Source organism: Chroicocephalus ridibundus, chromosome 8 (assembly GCF_963924245.1).
Source record: "Chroicocephalus ridibundus chromosome 8, bChrRid1.1, whole genome shotgun sequence".
Taxonomy (NCBI): Eukaryota; Metazoa; Chordata; class Aves; order Charadriiformes; family Laridae; genus Chroicocephalus; species Chroicocephalus ridibundus.
In genome coordinates this window covers 28,682,630-28,701,621 of record NC_086291.1, presented here as the reverse complement: position 1 = coordinate 28,701,621, position 18,992 = coordinate 28,682,630, and the positions used below count along the sequence as shown (strand labels likewise).

The window sequence follows — 18,992 nt, the reverse complement described above, 5'->3', positions numbered from 1 at the left end:
AAATGCAAGCATTTCAAAACAATAATGGTGCAAAACGGATTGGGAGCTTCCGGTTTTCCAATCCTGTAACACAGGAGCAACAGGGTTTTTAACAGAAAATCAGCCAATTCAAGACTGAAAATGTTTTGAAAAAATAAGTTCACACCCTCTGTTTTTCAAAGAATGACAAATCTAGATTATGCAATGTGCTGCTTTCACCTGCTGTTAATGGCAAAAGTGCAGACCTGCCTGTTGAAAGGCTCCCCACCAGCCTGGCCAGTAAGACCATCCATAGGTGGTACAGTGTGAGACACAGGACCTGACCCATCTCCTACAGGACAACGCTGTGTGTGACCACAGCAATCCCTGTGGGATTAAACTGAGATACAACATAAAAATCACCCAACCCCTCACAAAACACCTGGAAAGAAACCCCAAGAGTAAGCTCTCTACACCAGAAAGGCCCTCCCAAAATTGGGTTTACAGCTGAGGAGTGCCCTCAGCTACCACGATGTGGACTTAACTCTGAGTAAAAGGTTGGCTGGTGGTACGTTACCTTTGTTGAAGGAAACCTGGGTGTCTTCCTACGTGTCAGTAATGAGGTGTGTGCCTCATTAAGGTAGCCCACAGGGTGCCCCACCACTTAGGGGAAGGATGCCTCTCCTCAACTAAGGCAAGCTGAGAAGTTCAGGGTTGCAGACAGCCCTCACCTCTCCTTGCAGTGTTTCTGCACATTTCCCCCTTTTCTGCCCAGCTTTCATGTTTTTCCTTTCCTCCTTTACCCCTCCAACCTCTTCCCACGATGGTCATTTAACTCCGTTTGCTTTCAGCAACCGTTAACGCAGATTCCTCTTTGGGGCTTTGGACTGTACTCACCCGAGCAGCTCTACTGGCCACAGAAGATATCACCTTTCTTGCCTGTCACTCAAGAAGATACATTAAATTCCACCTGAGACAGACATCTAGTACAGATGTTAAGATCTGCTTTATAGAATCATAGAACTGCCTAGGTTGGAAGTGACCTTTCAGATCATGGAGTCCAACCATCAACCTAACACCAACAAAAACCATCACTAAGCTATATCTCTAAGCACTATGTCTACCCATCTTTTAAACACCTCCAGGGATGGTGCCTCAACCACATCCCTAGAGAGCTGTCAAGTGTCACCTGTTTCGCCGTGTTTGAGTTCAAACCAGGTGTGACCAACCTCAGAAGACAGCAGAAGCAATCTCTTCCCTAAAAACATGAACAAATTCCATCCTTTCATAACGGTCAGTCCTCGCCTTTAAATTTGATCCCTGAAGCCACTGTAATTCAGCATGAGCGAGCTGAGCTCCCAGATACTTGAAACCACTTTAAAGATGCCTTTCTCTATAAACAGACCACAGGATCAAAGTGTTGGTCAAAGAAACACAGGATAAAGGTAAAAGGAGGAAAAAAAAGAGAGAAGGAAGCATCTGTCACCGGACCCAGCCCCTGCAGCACATTAAATCCCAAGAAGTGGGTGCTGGAGATCTTTCACATACAGCAGACAAGAGTTCATTTGATCAACTTCAAGTTCACCTCTTTTAACTGGTCTTTAAAGGCATTAATTAGGGAAGTTCAAGAAAGAAAACACTTTTTCCACTGAAAAAACCAAATAGGCACAGTATAAACAAGTTACAGCAAAAACGTACTGACTGTAAGAAGGATTAGCCTGAAACCAACCCTGACTGTCCCACCCCTCTAAGGGCACCACCTCGGCTTCAGTACATCAAAATTAATAAATTCAGTATTGGTTTGGGATCTAAAACGGTACATCCCATCTGTCAGTACCTTGAAACTTTTTTCCAGGTGCAATATCTTATTCAAACTAAAACTGCGAGATCATTAAGGCTACACAGTTAAATATCTAATGAAATATCTTTGGATAAATTTGCTTGTTACGTCTGTGTACTTAAATAGTCTGAAAGTAGCATCTCACCAGATATCTAAATCCTGGGCCCTATGTTTTCTTCACAACTGTCTCAACTGAAGGAGTCCCATGCCTGAAAAGAAAGCTTGAGCAAACCCATATAATATTGTCTGTAATTAAATGTGAACAGATGGAAGGATGAACTTCTACGTCGCCGTTGTGAAAAGGAGGCAGGAGGAGAGGAGGCCACAGCTCACCAGTGCTCAGCGGTACTCCCACCCCAGGGCTCTGGGGCTAGCAGTCAGCACAGCTGCCTGGATTTGCCAGCTTTATTCTCCCACAGAGACTTTTGATGATTTTAGGCATTTCTGCATGTTCATTTTTGCCTGTATCTTGTCTTCTCCTCTGTTCCAAAACACCAGAATTAATAATTAACACCTACCAGGCAATCGCTGAAAAGCAAGTACCAAAACAGAGGATGCAGAGAGTTTCTACTGCTGACAGCTTTCAAAATTGTATTGCTCATCTTTCTTAAAGCTTCAGTTCCTCAAGTTTTGAGATAATAAGAGATAATAAAAAGAATAAAAAAGAATCTTAGCTCTAAAAAAAAAAAAAAAACTTTAATAAAAAGGGCTGGGAAGAACAGGTTCCCAGTCCTCACAATCATGGAAGAAACACTTAAATCAAAAGCTTCCAGAGCTTTCCGTATAATGCTTTTAAATAACAAGTTTTATATATAATCTATATATTTTGATCAGCTGACTCATTTTCACGTGCCTGATGTTGGCAGCACTGCAGTGCAGGCTGGTTTACCGCAAAGTGCACAATAAATGGTTATAGGGAATGGTGTATGTTTCTGTACCTCCTCCTGGAGAGCTGCACTGAAACATGCCTGTCCAGAACATACACACAATGCCCGTGGCCTTGATAACTTCAAGGACGATGATAATGAGAGGATTTGAGGAATACCCACAAGCTCAAGGTTACTGGTGGGACACTTGGGTCTACAGGGAAATGTCAGCGTGCCCATTCGCCTGCCACTGCCAGAGCTCACGACAGCAGCATCCAGCTGGGGCTTCAGATGCTGGCACTTATAAACCCTTGGCTGATGTTGTCTGGAGAAGTCCGACACCTTTCAGCCAACGAGCCGCGATGCTTTATGCTTTGCAGAGGACGATTTCAAAGCCAGCAGCGTCGTTCACTCACAACAAGCAACGTTGTCGTCCCTGCTGATGCCTGTTTCACCAACAGCTCCATGTCCCTCCTCCGTCTCAACAGCATCCGCCTCCCAGAGAGGGAAAAAAAAAGCCCTGAGCAGAAACCCACCCATTAAACTGATACAGACATGGAAAAAACACAACCCATACGGAAAATGAGCTGCTTCTACAAATGAGGGGAACATCTCCGCAAGTTTTGCCAGAACCCTTTACACCACCAACGCAGCTGGTCCTGGAAACTTGCTCCTGATGCCTGCCCAAGGCTCTTGGACATTAGACAGACTTTCACTACTACTTTTTTTCCCTAGCAAACATTAGCAATACTGCAATTACATGTTGCTTCTGGACACTGTTATTCTAATACACTTAGAAAGAAATATCATTACATTTTTTTTAAGCTTTCCACTTTAAAATCACATCCATCAACAGCCTGATAAATGGTACAATTCTACCTCTCAATACAGTACTATGAAGATTTAACTCAACAGAGGGTGAACACAGACACAAGGTCTGGTCTGAAGAAATACACCTGGACACAATTACTTCTTATGTTATTTTCTGACTTGCTAAAAAAAAATCTGTTAATAGTATCCGCTTATTTTCTAGATTTTTAAAAATTAAATACTAGAGGAAAAATTAATACTTCTTCCACAAAACCCATTTTTAATGGAATCCAGAAGAAAAAGAATATTAATACTCAGGGCAATCATTTACTTTGATGTCTATATAATATGCAGTGACCCGTAAGTGGAATGAGCTAAAACTGTCATAAATTCATTATGAGAAACCACTCTTTGAAGAATATCACTGCAAGTTTGAAACGGAATGGGCAATATGGAAATAAGCTAATTGCATGGCATTTAAAATAACTGGCTCTAGTAAAAATATCCTTTCCATGCACTTCTATTTCAGCTTCAAATGCATTTCTTCCAAAAACACACTGGAGGGGACGGCTTATGGAAACTGAAATGTTGTAATTACTTAGTAGTGATAGCGATAGGGCAGAATTCATTTAGGATAGCAGACTTTGGAAAAAAAAAAACAACAAAAAAAACCCAAAAGATGATTTTATAATTTTAATTTCCTTGGGAATGGGAACCTGGGAGTAAGCGCAGCATAAAATATACCGATCCAGACCCGACTGATGAAGACTGGAGGAAAATACATCCAATAAAAGCCTACCTACTCCCAGGGGAATTTCTTAGGTATCATCTAATACAAGAAAGAAGCAAAACTCTTCAGCGAAGGGGGCATGTCATTCACTTGGGGCAGTCTGTGGTGGCACTGCTGAGCGTGGCTCTGCCTGGGCCAGGGAGGCTCCAGGCACCAGCCTGCCCAGGGATGCTGCCTCCTCCATCCCAACAAGAACCCTGCCACCTCCGGCAGAACGGAGATTAATATTAAACACTCATCACACTCCTGCATTTAGTTACTTTTAAATTTTAATCCCTAGCTTCCATTTACTTATTCTCTTGCTGTGTTTTGTTCTGTGGTTTATTGTTTTGAACTGGAGAGAGGAGCATCTCTGCGCTGCCCTGTGACGAGCCTGTGGGACCTGTTTGTGCAGACCTCCCTGGGGGCCCAGGCTTTGGCTGAGGCAGCATCTAGGCAAAGCGGATGCCTCTCCTTGTGGGAAAACATGTGGGGGAGTAGCCTTGCTCTGTAGCCCTCAACACCTCTGCTCTCTTTTCCAGCTCTCGGGACTACAGGAGATGCAGTGAGAGCAGGGTGCAGCCATCCCTGCACATTATGAAGTCTCTGTGCACAGCTGGCGACACTCACTTTGTCCTTTTATTATTCTCATGCCACAGGAACCAAAGAAAAAGGGCGCCTCACTTTCCCCTCCTTCCCCAAAATGACCCAAGCTGTATTTTTCAGTGTGTTTTTTTTTTGCTTTTCTCCCTGCCTGGATTCCAACACAAGAGCCAACAGCATCTTCAAGCATTTTGTTGAGCTGAGGCTTTATATGTGAAAACAGGAGAAGGAAAAATAGGGTGGCAAGAGGCAGAGAAATTAATAGCCTCTCCTTTCTATATATAAAGATATCTAGATATCCATCCTTGACTGTGGATAACGAACCAACATAATGCAATTGTCCCACCAATGCTCGTATTGGGAGACGACATGGTGCAGCGGTGGGACAGGGTCTCCTGGATGATGCTGCATACAGCACTGAAAGCAAGCGAGGGGGTCAGCACACGATTTAACACCAAAACTCTTCAGGGTAGACAAACCCCAAGAAAACCTCTCCTTTCTAAGGGTCTGAGGGCTGTTGGTCTTGGGCATTCCTGATTTTTTTCCCCCCACTTAATAAGCGGAGCACAAGCAAGTTCTACCTTGAATTGTGTGTTTTGAAACAAGCTACTGTTGCAAAATGGTTTAAAATAAATAATTAGGAACCGAGAGCCTGAAACATTAGTACTGTAGTGTACACTAATAAGACACTAATTTTAATTTTACAAAGCTCATCACCAATGTACTACAACAGTGCTGTGATAAATATATAGCTACACATTTAAGAAACAGCATTTCAAAGCTTACCTAGCAATAGTAAGCAGCAGTGGCTTCAAACACTTTAAAGTACCAAATCAATTGTATTGCCATGCTTAAAATTTACACTGGTGGTATTTTGCATATGTAGAAAGGAAAACACCCTCTCCACCCCGCGCAGTTTAACCCCAGCAAGGGGTGGCTAGCTTATTTTCTTTTAGCTAGCTTATTTCTTCTGATTTCTTTTAGCACTTAGATTGGGCAACTTGGCAACAGAATTAAAAAGATATTTTCCAAAATCGATCTGGAATTCAGACATATGCCAATATTTGCATTACACATCACAAAATGTTTAGGATTGATGGATCTATAGTACATATTTTGATACTTATTTAAATATTTATATTCTACACAGTATCTTCCCTTTCACAGATTACGTATTATGTAGTTATTACAGTTGTTTCATTCCTCATTTTCTGCCAGGCTTTTGATTTCATACACTTAATCTATCAGATACTACTGTCTACTTTTAACATATCACTGCAGAAAATGGTAACTGTTGTTGAATACAGAACTACAGATACTGAGGTTTTGCAATACTAAGTATTATGGAACTGAATGATAAATGGAGAACAGCGGCTGGGCTGAGAAGCTCAAGACACACTTAGGAAATAACAGCACATGGAAGGCTGACAAAAATCACATTTGTAGGTAAGTGGAGTGGAAATTTATACTTATTGGAAAAAAAAAAAACCACCGAACCACAAAACATTGTTCATATTATTAAAGGTGGAGTGTGAGATAGCAAGAGCAACGGAGAGAGGCAATTTTCTTCCAACTCCAGCAGGAATTCATCTCCAGCTCTAACGTGCCATTTCACTACGGAGCCTCATGACAAAGCTGAGGATTATGCCCAGTTGTTTTAAGGGCTTGGGTAACAAGGCATAAAAAGCCCAATAAATGGCCTTTTGTGCCAATGCAGACCAGAAAAAGATTTCTATTAGGAAAAGTTACAAAAACATCCAAAAACTGAACTGCAATAAATATCGAGTTAACTACCTAACACACCAAAATGTAGCTTTAGGTATTTGATATTTTCAGAGGTACCTGTACTATTACAAACCACCTAAGGAAAACTAATACAGCTATTAAAGTTCGCCAAAACAACACTAAGCTGCACGAATACACCACACCTTCTCACTTTACCTTTTCTGGCAATAAAATTTTACAGTGGAAAGCCATTAGTGCTGTAAGAGTATGGAAATGAGGACAATTAAATTCAAGGAGGCCTTTGATTCTGCCAGAAGATGTCTTCGCATGGAGCATCTTCTGTTTCAGCTGGCATGCAGCCCCAGCACAGCCATTCCCATTGTCAATACATCTTAGAGGAGTATTTCTGCTTTACCATGTCAGCCCTGCTCAAGTTTTGAGCCCTGCTTAAGCTTCAGGTTGAAGCTGGGAAGATGGTGATTCCCTGACACAGCCTCACCTCTCCCAGGACCACCCAAAATGACAATTTGCCTGCTGTCTGCCATGTCCTCCTATTCTCTTTTATCTACTTGCATGACCTTTTTTTTTCCCCAACTCAGAAATGCTGCAACACCAAAGGCAGAGATGGAACCACATCAAAGAGCCAAAGTTGTAAGGGAAGCGGTTTTATTTTCACTTGAGATTTTTTTTTTTTTCAGCAAGACTTCAAAATACCTTAAAAAAGTAACAGTGATGATAATGGGACTGAAAAATTCCATGGCATCTGAATAACATAATTCAGGCACAGGTATCACAGGGTAAGACAACCCACGGCACAGCAGTTCCCAGGGAACCGACTCTAATGACATTCAGGTTATACATCTCATCTGGGCTGCATTTCTGAAGGAGATGAGAATTAGCAGCCCTGTGACAATAAAGAAACGTGGGATTAAGAAACGAAAGAGGAGGGTAAAGGGCCGGTCGGTTCTCCCACCGCCTTTTCTTGTTTCTAAAATTTCTGTTGCCTGGAAATGGCTGATGAGAAGACAGGATTCTGTAAGTGCTTGCCAACTTTTCTCACATTAAGAAAACTAAAGCCTGACTGATGGGTAGCTTAACCCATCTTCTAAGCAGTGAACTAAAACATGTTTACTAAGGAGAAGTCGAACAGTGAAACCCCTTTAAAAAAAAATCCAGGAGTGATGAGGACTTGACAATTCCCAGGATTAAAAAGCCGCATACATTACAGACAACATAATCTCCTTATAGTAAGATGAGGAAAAGGAAAATAAAGCCTTTTTGGTGTGCAAGATGGTTTTTGTTTTAAACTATACATCTGGTCTGATTGAAGACTTCCTTGCGTTATTGGTTTGTTTGGTTTTTTTCTCTCTCTCCCAATAGCTAGGACAGAGAAGAGAGCTGTACCAGCCCTCCAACTCCATAGTAAGTTATATTTTCCAACAAACTCCCCGCTCCCATCAAACATGACCCATCGATAATAAAATAAGCAGCACCGTGCTGTAGAAATGTCTCTTCCTAAATTTAGTCAGGCTAACACTTAGGTGTTACAAGAAAGCCGGCACTAACGTAAGCACAAAATCTCTCTATCCAGTTTTGAATACAACTGCAGCGACTGTGTCACCTCAGCAGCCCTAAGCTTTCCTGAACTCTTCCTCGTTGTCATTCAAGTGGCATGTTGCCTTCTGCAAATAATCTGATTTAAATACAGCTGAAGGCTAGTTTAAAATTTAACCTTTTGCATTTTTTGTCAAAAAAACTGAGGACTAGCCTCATTTTTCCTTTTTCTCTGTTTACCAACAAAGCACTGGGTTCTCTAAAATGAGTGAAAAATTCTTGCAGTCGTACTTCTTCCAGTTCAAACCAAACATCTTACACCGGCAATGATGCTGAATGAACTGCGGATGCTGCCAGAAAAGGTGAGATTCTCAGCAATGTTTCTGAAGTGCTAAAAAAAGCCCCAAAATTCCTGCTGCAAGCTGAAATTGCACCATCCACTGCAGCATCAACAATGCAAAATTGCGGGCGGCAAATACCCGATGTGGAGACCAAAGCAGAAATTGTGTGCGTGCTGCTCAACCACTCCTCGAGCAATGAGGTTAGAACAGTAGAATAAACTCCGCTATTTGCTACAGGAATTCACATGTAGTTGTGTAATGCAACCATGAGTGTCTAGGAGAGGGAAATACAGTATCCAGGTTGCCTGGAGCTCACTTACATCTTCATCAAGGACAAATTCCCAAGCAGTGGATTTTTGTCCAGCTGCCCAATGATGGCAAAAGGCAAATCCTCAGCTGGCGATAAAGGTTATGGTTCCACTGAAATCTGATGATGATGTTCCCCCTCTTTGGTCTTACTGATGGAGGGAAAAAAACCCAACCGATCCTACATGAAGAAAAGCTGCAATGAATAAGTGAAATTTTGACGTGAAATTTTGCACCCAGCTATTGTAATTGTGGGATGCCTTCAAAAATTTAAACCGGGCAAAGCCCCAGTCAGCCAATTACAACATCTACATTCCTTCAGCTTTAGAAGAGAAGAAACAACTTCTCAGAAATGCCAGAAGTGATTCAACTGTGATTTTTAAGCCACTTCAACAGTATCCTTGTTATTTAGAGTAGTACTAAGAGTTTACCTGTAATTTCCTTCCCCTAAGTGGAACTACAAGCCAGCAAGGTGCTCAAATCAGGGGAAAAAAACCACACAAAATTATTCTTGTGACTGCAATATTATGAATATATTGCTTTTTCTATTCCAAACTGCCTTCCCTGTGACTTTTAAAACATGTAAAACCAGGAAGCACAGAGCAAATAATATCTACATAAGTAGGTCATTTCCTTAACAGCAGTGCACTGCTGTTTTACTACCAACTTGTTTGCAATATAGACACATACATTTCAAAGCACGTATATTCGGATCCGCAAAGGAGGTGAGCGAGTATAATCGTGGAAGCACTCACTCCAAGATGAAGCAGAGCCTAATTCAGAAAGACAAGCAGGAAAAAGTCATATTTTGCACCTTCTACGAGAGCTTTGCAGAGAGTTATGACATTTTTGAGAAAATCCTCTTGCCGTGTGTAAGCTGTAGTTTGCATGTGCTGCACGTTGCACGTTTCATTACAAAAGCAGAGCCACGTTATGTCATTAGATAAGCGATAAGTTCAATCCTTACCAAGTTTTCTTGGTTCCTGGCTGCTATTTTCTGATCATCTTCTCCCCCATTTTTCATGTATTTGACCTCTTCCACTGGTTTGATCCTATACTCATCTGAGCACCAAGGGAAAAAAAAAAAAAAAAAGAAAAAAAAATTTGAACCAGTGTAGTTCAGCAGCTGGGAAAAAAAACAAACTAAAACCAAAACAGCTGACTAGGAAAGACCCTAATTAGGCAAAGCAACTAAAAGTTACATGTATATAGTTTCAAAGGCTTAAATGTGACTGATATGAAGGAAGTTTTTCCTGACTGAAGCTTCAGTAAGAATTTCCAGTTCTGACTCCCAGAAATTGTACAGTAGCTCTCAGGTCTAGTATAGCCATGGCACCATGAGGAGGGGACACCTGGTGTGCACTCTCCCCAAACTCCTTAGTTTTCTGTACAATATGTTCAATACAAACAAGTTCTTTCCTCCTGCATACTCCCTGGAGATTTATTATCAGTGGGCAAACAAGCGAGGTACAGTAGTTACTACACAGAGGAATCTGCTTATGGATGTTCCTTGCATTGAGAAAAGCTGTTCTGAAAAGGTAATGCTGATGGAGGCTATTTAAAATTTAAGTTAAAAGCTGAAAAAAGAAACCCCACACCAAAAACCACTGTAATTTTTTTTTTAAATTATCGTTTTCCCCTCCATTGTTTTAACTGAGCTAAAGCAAAAGTATACAATGCACAGTCACATAATGATTTCTGAAGCAAAGGCCCCTTGCTGACTATCTTCCTCTCCCCATTCCCCGCCCACCACCATTTTTCCTGCACAGGAACGCTACCCAGATAGAAACCCAGCATGAAAATAACTAACTTGAAAAGTAAGATTCCTTGTTTGCCATTAACATTTATCAGCTAGGTGTTTCAGCTCATCAAATAATAAATTCCCAGCTCCTGCGCCAGTATTGAAATATTATCTAATATAAATGTGCTATCCCACAGTAAACAGCCTCACCAAAACGTGAATAAAGTTGTTTGGGTTTTTTTTTTCCCTTTGGTAGGAGAAGAAGGGATTTGGTGATTCTTTCTAGCCTGGGAGCACAGCGTATGCAGTATCGACACTGCTTTTTCCCAGCCCCTGTTCCAGCTTTTTGCTCTGGTCATCTTTGCAGCATGTGAGTCTATTGGAAAAACACCCAGAGTTTGCACCCACACTCCTCTGGCCAGGACACATAATGCAGGAGAGCAACTTTCCCCCATGGAAGTTGAAAATGTTAATATAAAATTAAATGAGGCATTGGGAAATAAAAGGCAAAATCTGGGCAAATTAAAAGAAACCGCTCAAACGTCATTCTTTTTCTTTGGGTTTTCAAGCAATTTATCGTACTTGCTAAGGGAAAAACAAAAGACAAATGGATTATTCTGGGTTACTGCATTGTTAAAAAAAATAATCAAAATTATTTATAAGGAAGCTTGTTTTTGGGAAACCGTTAACCACAGAGTGTGTAAGTTAAATAACCCTAACTTTGAAAAACAATCTTTTAAAAAAAAAAACCAACATGGTTTTGCATTTGGACTAGTCCATATGTATGTGGGTTTTTTCTTATAGAGCTAAATAAAACTGAATTTATTAAATAGCAGCATCTCAGATGCAGAGTCTCAAAACATATGGTAGAATTTAAGACAATGTTATTATTAGATTGGTAAATGTGAACAAGTTCTCTAAATTTTTTTCCCTTTTTAAATGGAATTTAGGTAGTCTGAAGGTGACAATTCATAAAACCAAAAAGGCTGAACACAATAAAGCTTGAGAATTAGAAGTATTTGATTGACTGCATTATCTAACTTACATTTTCCTTGCTCCTTCAATGATCTCTGTTGTGATTAGCAATAAAACCCACATGCAGAAAAGCATAAAACTCCCACAGTGGTATGTACGGATTTGAATAGGAAACCAGATGAGAAAGAGAAAATAGCACAAAGGAAGCTTGCACGACCCGCAGCTGGTCCACATTAACTAGAAGAGAGGCATGTTCAACCCAGCCTTGTAAAGAATGAATAAGGTACGGAGGTCCTGATGTTCAGTGGCAAAAATAACCTCTGAAACGTGTTTCCTGCTTATCCAAGAGATTAATTGTGATCGGACATTGGGCACAGCCTCGCGCAGCAGAACATCCCGTGCAGACTGCGTGTATGGGATGCTTCCTTGGCAGACATCATCTCTTGTAGCAAGTGGACCAGGGCAGTAATAGATTGATTAGCAGTATAATCAGATTTATATATGAATGTTTGATACAGTTTGATAGGATGGAGGCAAGACAGGAAAGGAAGGTTTCTGTTGGAAACTTAATTCTGTATTTCTTCTCTGACTGATTGTAAGAGTGCTGCCGGGCATCACGGTTCAGCTATCTGAGCTGAGGACTTGCTGCTACCTGGCTTCCCAATATTCATCATCACCATCATGACAACACTCTTGTAATTATTGCAGCATTACTAACAAATTTGTGCTGCCTTTACAGGGTGAACAGAACAGAGTATTTCAGTTGGAAGGGACCTACAACCGTCATCTAGTCCCACTACCTCACCACTTCAGGGCTGACCAGAAGTTAAAAAATGTTGCTAAGGGCATTGTCCAAATGCCTCTTAAGCACTGACAGGCTTGGGGCATCGACCATCTCACCAGGAAGCCTGTTCCAGTGTTTGACCACCCTCTGGGTAAAATAATGCATCCTAATGTCCAGTCTAAACCTTCCCTGGCACAGCTTTGAACCATTCCCAGATGTCTTACCACTGATCCCAGGGAGAAGAGCTCAGCACCTCCCTCTCCACGTGCCCTCCTTGGAAAGCTGTAGAGAGCAATGAGCTTGCCTCTCAGCCTCGTTTTCTCCAAACTAGACAAGGCCAAAGTTCTCAGCTGCTCCTCACAGGACATGATTTCCAGCCCCGTCACCAGCTTTGTTGCCCTCCTCTGGATGCATTCAAGTACCTTCACATTCTTCTTAAATGGTGGGGCCCAGAACTGCACCCAGTGCCCAATGCTGAACATACTGGGATAATCCCCTCTCTTGATGGGCTGGTCACGCTGTGTTTGATGCGCCCCAGGATGCGGTTTGCCTTCTCGGGGGGGGCCACTCAGCAGGGCCCACTGCTGGCTCCTATTGAGCCTGCTGTCGACCAGCACCTCCAGACCCTTTTCTGCAGGGCTGATCTCCAGCCACTCCTCTCCCAATTTATACTTGTGCCCAGCATTACCATCCTAGGTGCAGAATGCAGCATATCAACTCATTAAATTTCATCCCATTAATCATAGCCCAATGCTCCAATCTAGCTCAATCCCTCTGGAAGGCCTCTTGTCCCTCATAAGAGTCAACAGTACCTCCCAGTCTGGTATCATCAGCAAAATTGCTAATGGCGTATTCAACTCCTTCATCCTGCGTCCAACTCTGGAGCCCTCAGCACAAGGAAAGACATCGACGTGTTGGAGAGGGTCCAGAGGAGGCCACAAAAATGACCAGAAGGCTGGAGCACCTCTCCTATGAGGACAGGCTGAGACAGTTGGGGTTGTTCAACCTGGGGAAGAGAAAGCTCCCAGGAGACCTTATAGCACCCTTCCAGTACTTAAAGGGGGCCCTTCTCCTGTAATTTCCTCAGATATTTACAACAGGGTTAGTAAATATGCTTTCCCCTGGACCTTACTTATGAATACAGTACTGTTCAATTATCTGTACAGCATAGCACCGTTGGCATTACTCTTCCCTCCATCCTACCAACTGCAGAAGAAGTGCAGATGCCTGGACAATTCACGCCTGAGACATGCAGCAGCAAGAAAGTTTCCAAAAATAAAACAGTCATTTTTCATTACATTTTCAGGACAAGTTGAATGCACCATGCCAACTAGAAAGTCTTACTTCAGAGAAATCCACCATCTCCTTAGGAGAATACAGATGAAAGAAATTCAGGAAGTCAAAGTAGAAGACACCTGCTTCTGTAGATGTTATTAGAGTTACTCTTTTAATAGAAACTGTCTTACAAAATTAATATTAATGTCATGGATCTATTATATGGTATGTGTTTGAGCATGAGAAATCTCAACTTGTATTTCAAAAAGCAATGTAAATTTGACACAATCTAAAGCTGAGGATCTGCTTGAAAGGCTAAGAGACTACCTCTTGGGTATGAAGCACATTAAGGAAGAAGTAGGCTGACTGGCCAACACTCTGGCTTCAGTGCCTAAATAAAAGATTAACAGACAGTAGTGCCAAGCAGCTAGCAACTCCATCAAACACACGTGTTTTGTGCAAGCGGAGCGCATACCAGTATCAAATACAGGCAAATACAGCACTGACCTGCGGAAAGCGAGCAATCAACCTAATTTGGTTAACGGGAGCAGAAGAAAGGACTAAGCCATGAATAACTGTTGTATCAAATACAGAGATGAAGGAAACTGATCAGCAATGTTAAGTTTGAAGCAATATTATTACTCATACACTCTCATAATTTCCTATCACAGGCAAAATATTTTCCTTAAAATAGAGAGCACAAATACAATACATTGTCAACATTAGCTCATATGGAGTAGTCACTTGCTGGAGGTAAGTATAAATAGATATGATTCCACTTTCAAAGGGCAGGGGGGGAAGCTAAGTAATTATACTGCCACAGAAAGAAAAAGGAGTATCCAGCTGACTACAAGCTCTAAAGCTTCCCAGGTACGACAAGGCATACCTGGAAATATCCACTTTCTGAACTAGCCAATGCACTGAGGAAAAACCCCACCTCTAACTAATTTCAGTAAGCATTGAACTAGTCTGCTTAAATTCGAGTAACTACCTGAATCATAGCTGAAATGTTGATATTTATACCTACAACCTTCCTGCTACCTGAGGAGAAACACTGAATTTTGCTCACAGGTCTCCCTCTGCCATTTATGGTACTCAATGACACAAATTTCACCCTTCACATTCATGTTGAACTCCCATTTTTTTGCCCCTGGATCAAGCTAAGCTGTAAAATATCTTGATTTTTATGGGCCCGTCACAAGCCTGTTCAAGTAGAGACCTGACATGAGAAATGCAGAACCATTCCTGAAAGCAATGGGACGAAATCAATATTTAGCACATTCCCAGCCAAGACTCTTGACTGAAACAAGTAGTCAAGCAAAAGGGTAACCAAAGGGTGCAAAGGAGAAGGTGGTGGCCAGCAGCTTCTCTAGGGAAGACACTGCTAGTTGGTGCAGCGGAGAAGTGAGTCTGATGCACAACACCTTGCTCTTCACAGACAAGACAACATTCATGATTTCAAACATACTAAATATAGCAATTAAATTCAAATAAGTATTTAGAGAAGACAAGTCTTGCACTATTTTTTTTATTATTGGGAGGACACAACTACATATAGACTTTTTTGACTAGATGAAGATAAATGTTATCTTCTATAGCTAAAATATATATAAGATGAGGTGTTCAGAAACTATAAATTCTGAGCTATTTATGAGATTATTCTTGTTCTAAAGTTATTGTCAGGATGAAAGCACTGCAAATGCAAAAGAATGGATGTTTAAGCAACAGACATACCTTGAAGTGTGTCACAAGGTGCATGGTCATTAATGGCTTTAAACGAATACGAAAATTAGATTAAAGACTGTTTGGAGGAATGAGCCTTTGATGCCTTCCCCAAAGGTAACACCTTCAGGTATTTGCAAAAACTGCTAACCAGGTTTTGCTTGATAAGGTAAGAGTGAAGCTGGAATTCAAGAAGTAAAGGATGCTAAACTGACCTTTTGATTTCTACTGAAGTAAACAGCATTTTGAGATATTTTGGTCTGAGTGATTAGAAACAAACCCAGAGAAATCCTGAAATGTTAATTAGGTCCTACTTGATCTCAATCAAGCCTGCCAGTCAACAAGACCTATAAAATAAGCTCAGGATAAAGGGAATTATACGAAGTTCTATGCGTATTTACCTTGCTTTGTCTTGCTAAAGAGTAATACCTTTTCTCTTTTTCCTAAATACAGTTTCACATCAAAACCAAACACAAGGAAAGATCTTTATGCCTCTTTCATATGCAAAACCAAAAATTGCGTAGTGAATACGATAAAAATCTTAGGATATTATCACTTAGATCGTGGTATATCATATATAAAGAGAAATGTATCTTCATGCTTCTTTCATAGGTAGAAGTAAAAATCAAGCACTGTCTTTTGTTGTGTGGTATATTATATAAAAAGAGAAGACTTCCAACGACCCAAATGAGTGAGGATTGGGTTTACAGGATTGCCACAGCAAATACGGAGTTGAAGAAAAGCAGCCCAATTAAACTGAAAGAAAAACAACAGAAATGAACCACAAATAAAAGACAGAAATATTGTCGAGCACAACACCCACCACAAAATCCATCACAGGATATAAACCAGAAAGCGGTTAATGTCTCTAGCATGAAACTCTGGAAGGGCAATGGAGGAAGAATTTTTAAGTTGAATATGTTGCAAAAATTCTCAGTAGGCAAATCTTATGAATGAAGATCTCCATCTGGAAACAGATAATTCTACTCAAACATGTCACCCGGTTGCCATGGCAATGTGACAAAGAAAAACAGCACTCATTAATAACGATTTCAGTGATAAATGAGCATATCAACTTATAATATTGAAACAATTGTGTGTGGGGGGAACAACTATGGTTGTCCCTATGAAGAAAATTTCTTCAGCACTTCCAGACATCGCTGTAAGTGCCATTACCACAGCAACGTCGGTAATGATGCTATTTCTCCCTCGGTTAAAAAGGAACAAACAAACGCCACAAAAAAGCATAACTCCTTCAAATATATCTGGACTCAGTATGATTTTTGGAGAAATCTTTTGCTAAACATTAAGTACTAAAAAAAAATAATAAAAAAGCTAATTTACATTGCATTCCCATTCCAGACACCTAAGGACGAACAGATTTGGCTCTGCTGTCGCCAGGGACAATGAGTGAGCCTCTCTTTTCTATTTTTAGTGATGTATCAAGTATCAAACAGGAGGTAAGTAGTATTTCACTCACACCACTGAGAAGAAAAGTTTCTAACCACACCTTCATTTTCCTGTGCTTCAAATTTGTTCTTCAGTATCTCTTGCCTTTGTATTGAAGGACATGCCAAGATTTATCCTTCATCCGTAATAAAACACGTGTCTATTCTGTAAAATGGAAGCTTTGTGTCTAACAGATTTCTTGGTACCATACTTTTTTCTGCCAGGTGCAGAAACTACTCCTAGTGCTGTGATCACGAGAAATGCCAAGGATCAAAGATTCACGCACTCTCCCCTCTCAAAGACTTGAAAGCTAAAAGCTATATTTAGATAAAGGACTGAATTGCTCTTTCTAAAAATATTTGTTAAAAATCATAAGAGATTTTGATGCTACTTAACTGAACCATATAACAGCAGGCAAGCTACTTAGACGCTAAACACAAAACATCATCTACAGTACAGTGAGCTCCACATCTACACTGCTAGGACATGAGCAGCGGTGGGCTTAACTCTAGAAACAGCCAGGCTAGACATCAGAAAAAAAAAAATAAAAAAATCATTAACTGCAAGGACAGTCAAGGAATAGAATTAGATTGCTTGGGTGGTTGTAGTTTCCATCATCAGAAGTCTTTAAAAAGTCGTCAGTCTTGAGTGCTGCAGGTTGAAGTCCATCCTGTTCTGGAGCACAAGAAGGATGAGATGAGCTCTTTAGACTATTCCATCTGTGTTACTATATGTGGGTATCAATTGCCTGGATACCAGCAGAAGCAATGACAAATATCCAAAAAAACGTCCACAGTTAGAGAAAGAAGTTGCAAAAATCCTATACATCAATGTTTCTCGAAATAACTACAGGTAATGGAGGGTATCTAAGTTATCTTCTTAGCTCCAGCTTCAAGCACTCTAAGAAAGCAGCATCTACATGGTTGTTTTCATTCAACAAGGTTATTTTGATTCTGACTTAATTGTTGAGATTCACAGCTGCGGGGGTGGATTTCTGATCCATGTGGATGTGGGCTGAGAGTGAAATTTCATTGGAGATCAACCAGCACTAGGTGAGGAGCCTGTCGTCTTCCTCTGTCGTCAACTCTCAGAGTTACCACCTCCCAGGCAATTCTCGATCTTAGTGATCACATTGTTTTTACTAATATGAACTAAATAGAAAAAAATATCTTAGGAAATAAGCCAACCTATTTTTCTCAAAGGACTATCTGAAAACATTCATTCAGACTTGACAAATGAAGTTGCCTCTACCTTAACCCGATCTAAAATACAGCCCCTGCTGGAAGCTGAGGCAGTGGACACCACCAGATATTAAGTTGAGTGTAGGTGCACAAACAACACAGCAATTCTGCTAACAAAATAGAAATCATCCGACAGAAAAACTGTTTAAAAATCTGAATGTACTACAGAGATTGCTGTGCATCTGTAAAGATCACCCTCAAGTATTTTTTATTGTTCCGACACAAGCCTAGCACATGTTAACTAGGAATGTTAACTACTGCTTCTGCACAAGGCAGATGTGACTGTTAGGGTTGGGGTTTCAGGGGAAAAAGGGAGACCGAGACATTCAATATAACAAACCCCAGACTCTACGTGGAGGGCTTCTGCAGTGTTGGAAGGGCATTTGCCCTAAAGCTAGGCAAGATAAGGGTAGCTCTTTTCTAAGCGGTTGAGCGGTTCCTACTACAGCCCCAGGTCACACCCAGTGCTTTATGAAAGCATTAACTCCCTCAAGGGCGATACCTACTTGAAACTAAACTGGAAAAATTTAGCAAATTCCCTTCTGCAATACCAGGCTACCCCTTTCCAGGCCCAAATCATGGCAGCTTTCAACAGCACTCCTCAGAGACCGACAGATTTGACAGGAGCACAGCTCTACTAACTCTAATAGATGTCATCTTGATCTTTGTTGCTGCAGAAGCACATTTCATAAAGTTTCATATTGCCATATTAACCCATCCTTCATAAATGCTGTCAGGCATTTCCAGTGCTGCAAACTGCTTGCAGCTCTTGATCCTTTGGGTATCTCTGTCCTCTCACACAAAAGGCCCAGCCTGACTTCTGCCTGAGGGACAAGGCACCGTTCCAATGCCTGCGATGACTGCTCATCACATGCCTTAGCTTATGTGTCTTGGATTTTCTGATTTTTTTCCCCTGATCTAATGTAGTGGCAGATGACGGTGAAGCAGTGATTTAGCTCCCTTGTTTCTATAGGTTTAATTTTTGAATTTGGTACACAACTCGCAGGACACGAGTAGCTGAATCAAGGAAGTC

General features: G+C 41.0%; 1 protein-coding gene across 2 annotated transcripts in view; it reads right to left on the bottom strand.

Annotated features, from left to right (window-relative positions):
* Positions 1-18,992, bottom strand: part of C8H1orf21 (chromosome 8 C1orf21 homolog) — a 118,122-nt gene that overhangs the window by 37,243 nt on the left and 61,887 nt on the right. For both annotated transcript variants that reach the window (XM_063343992.1, XM_063343991.1), the window contains one exon: positions 9,740-9,834. In XM_063343992.1, coding sequence (XP_063200062.1) covers positions 9,740-9,834 — 95 coding nt within the window. The remainder of the gene's footprint in view (positions 1-9,739; positions 9,835-18,992) is intronic.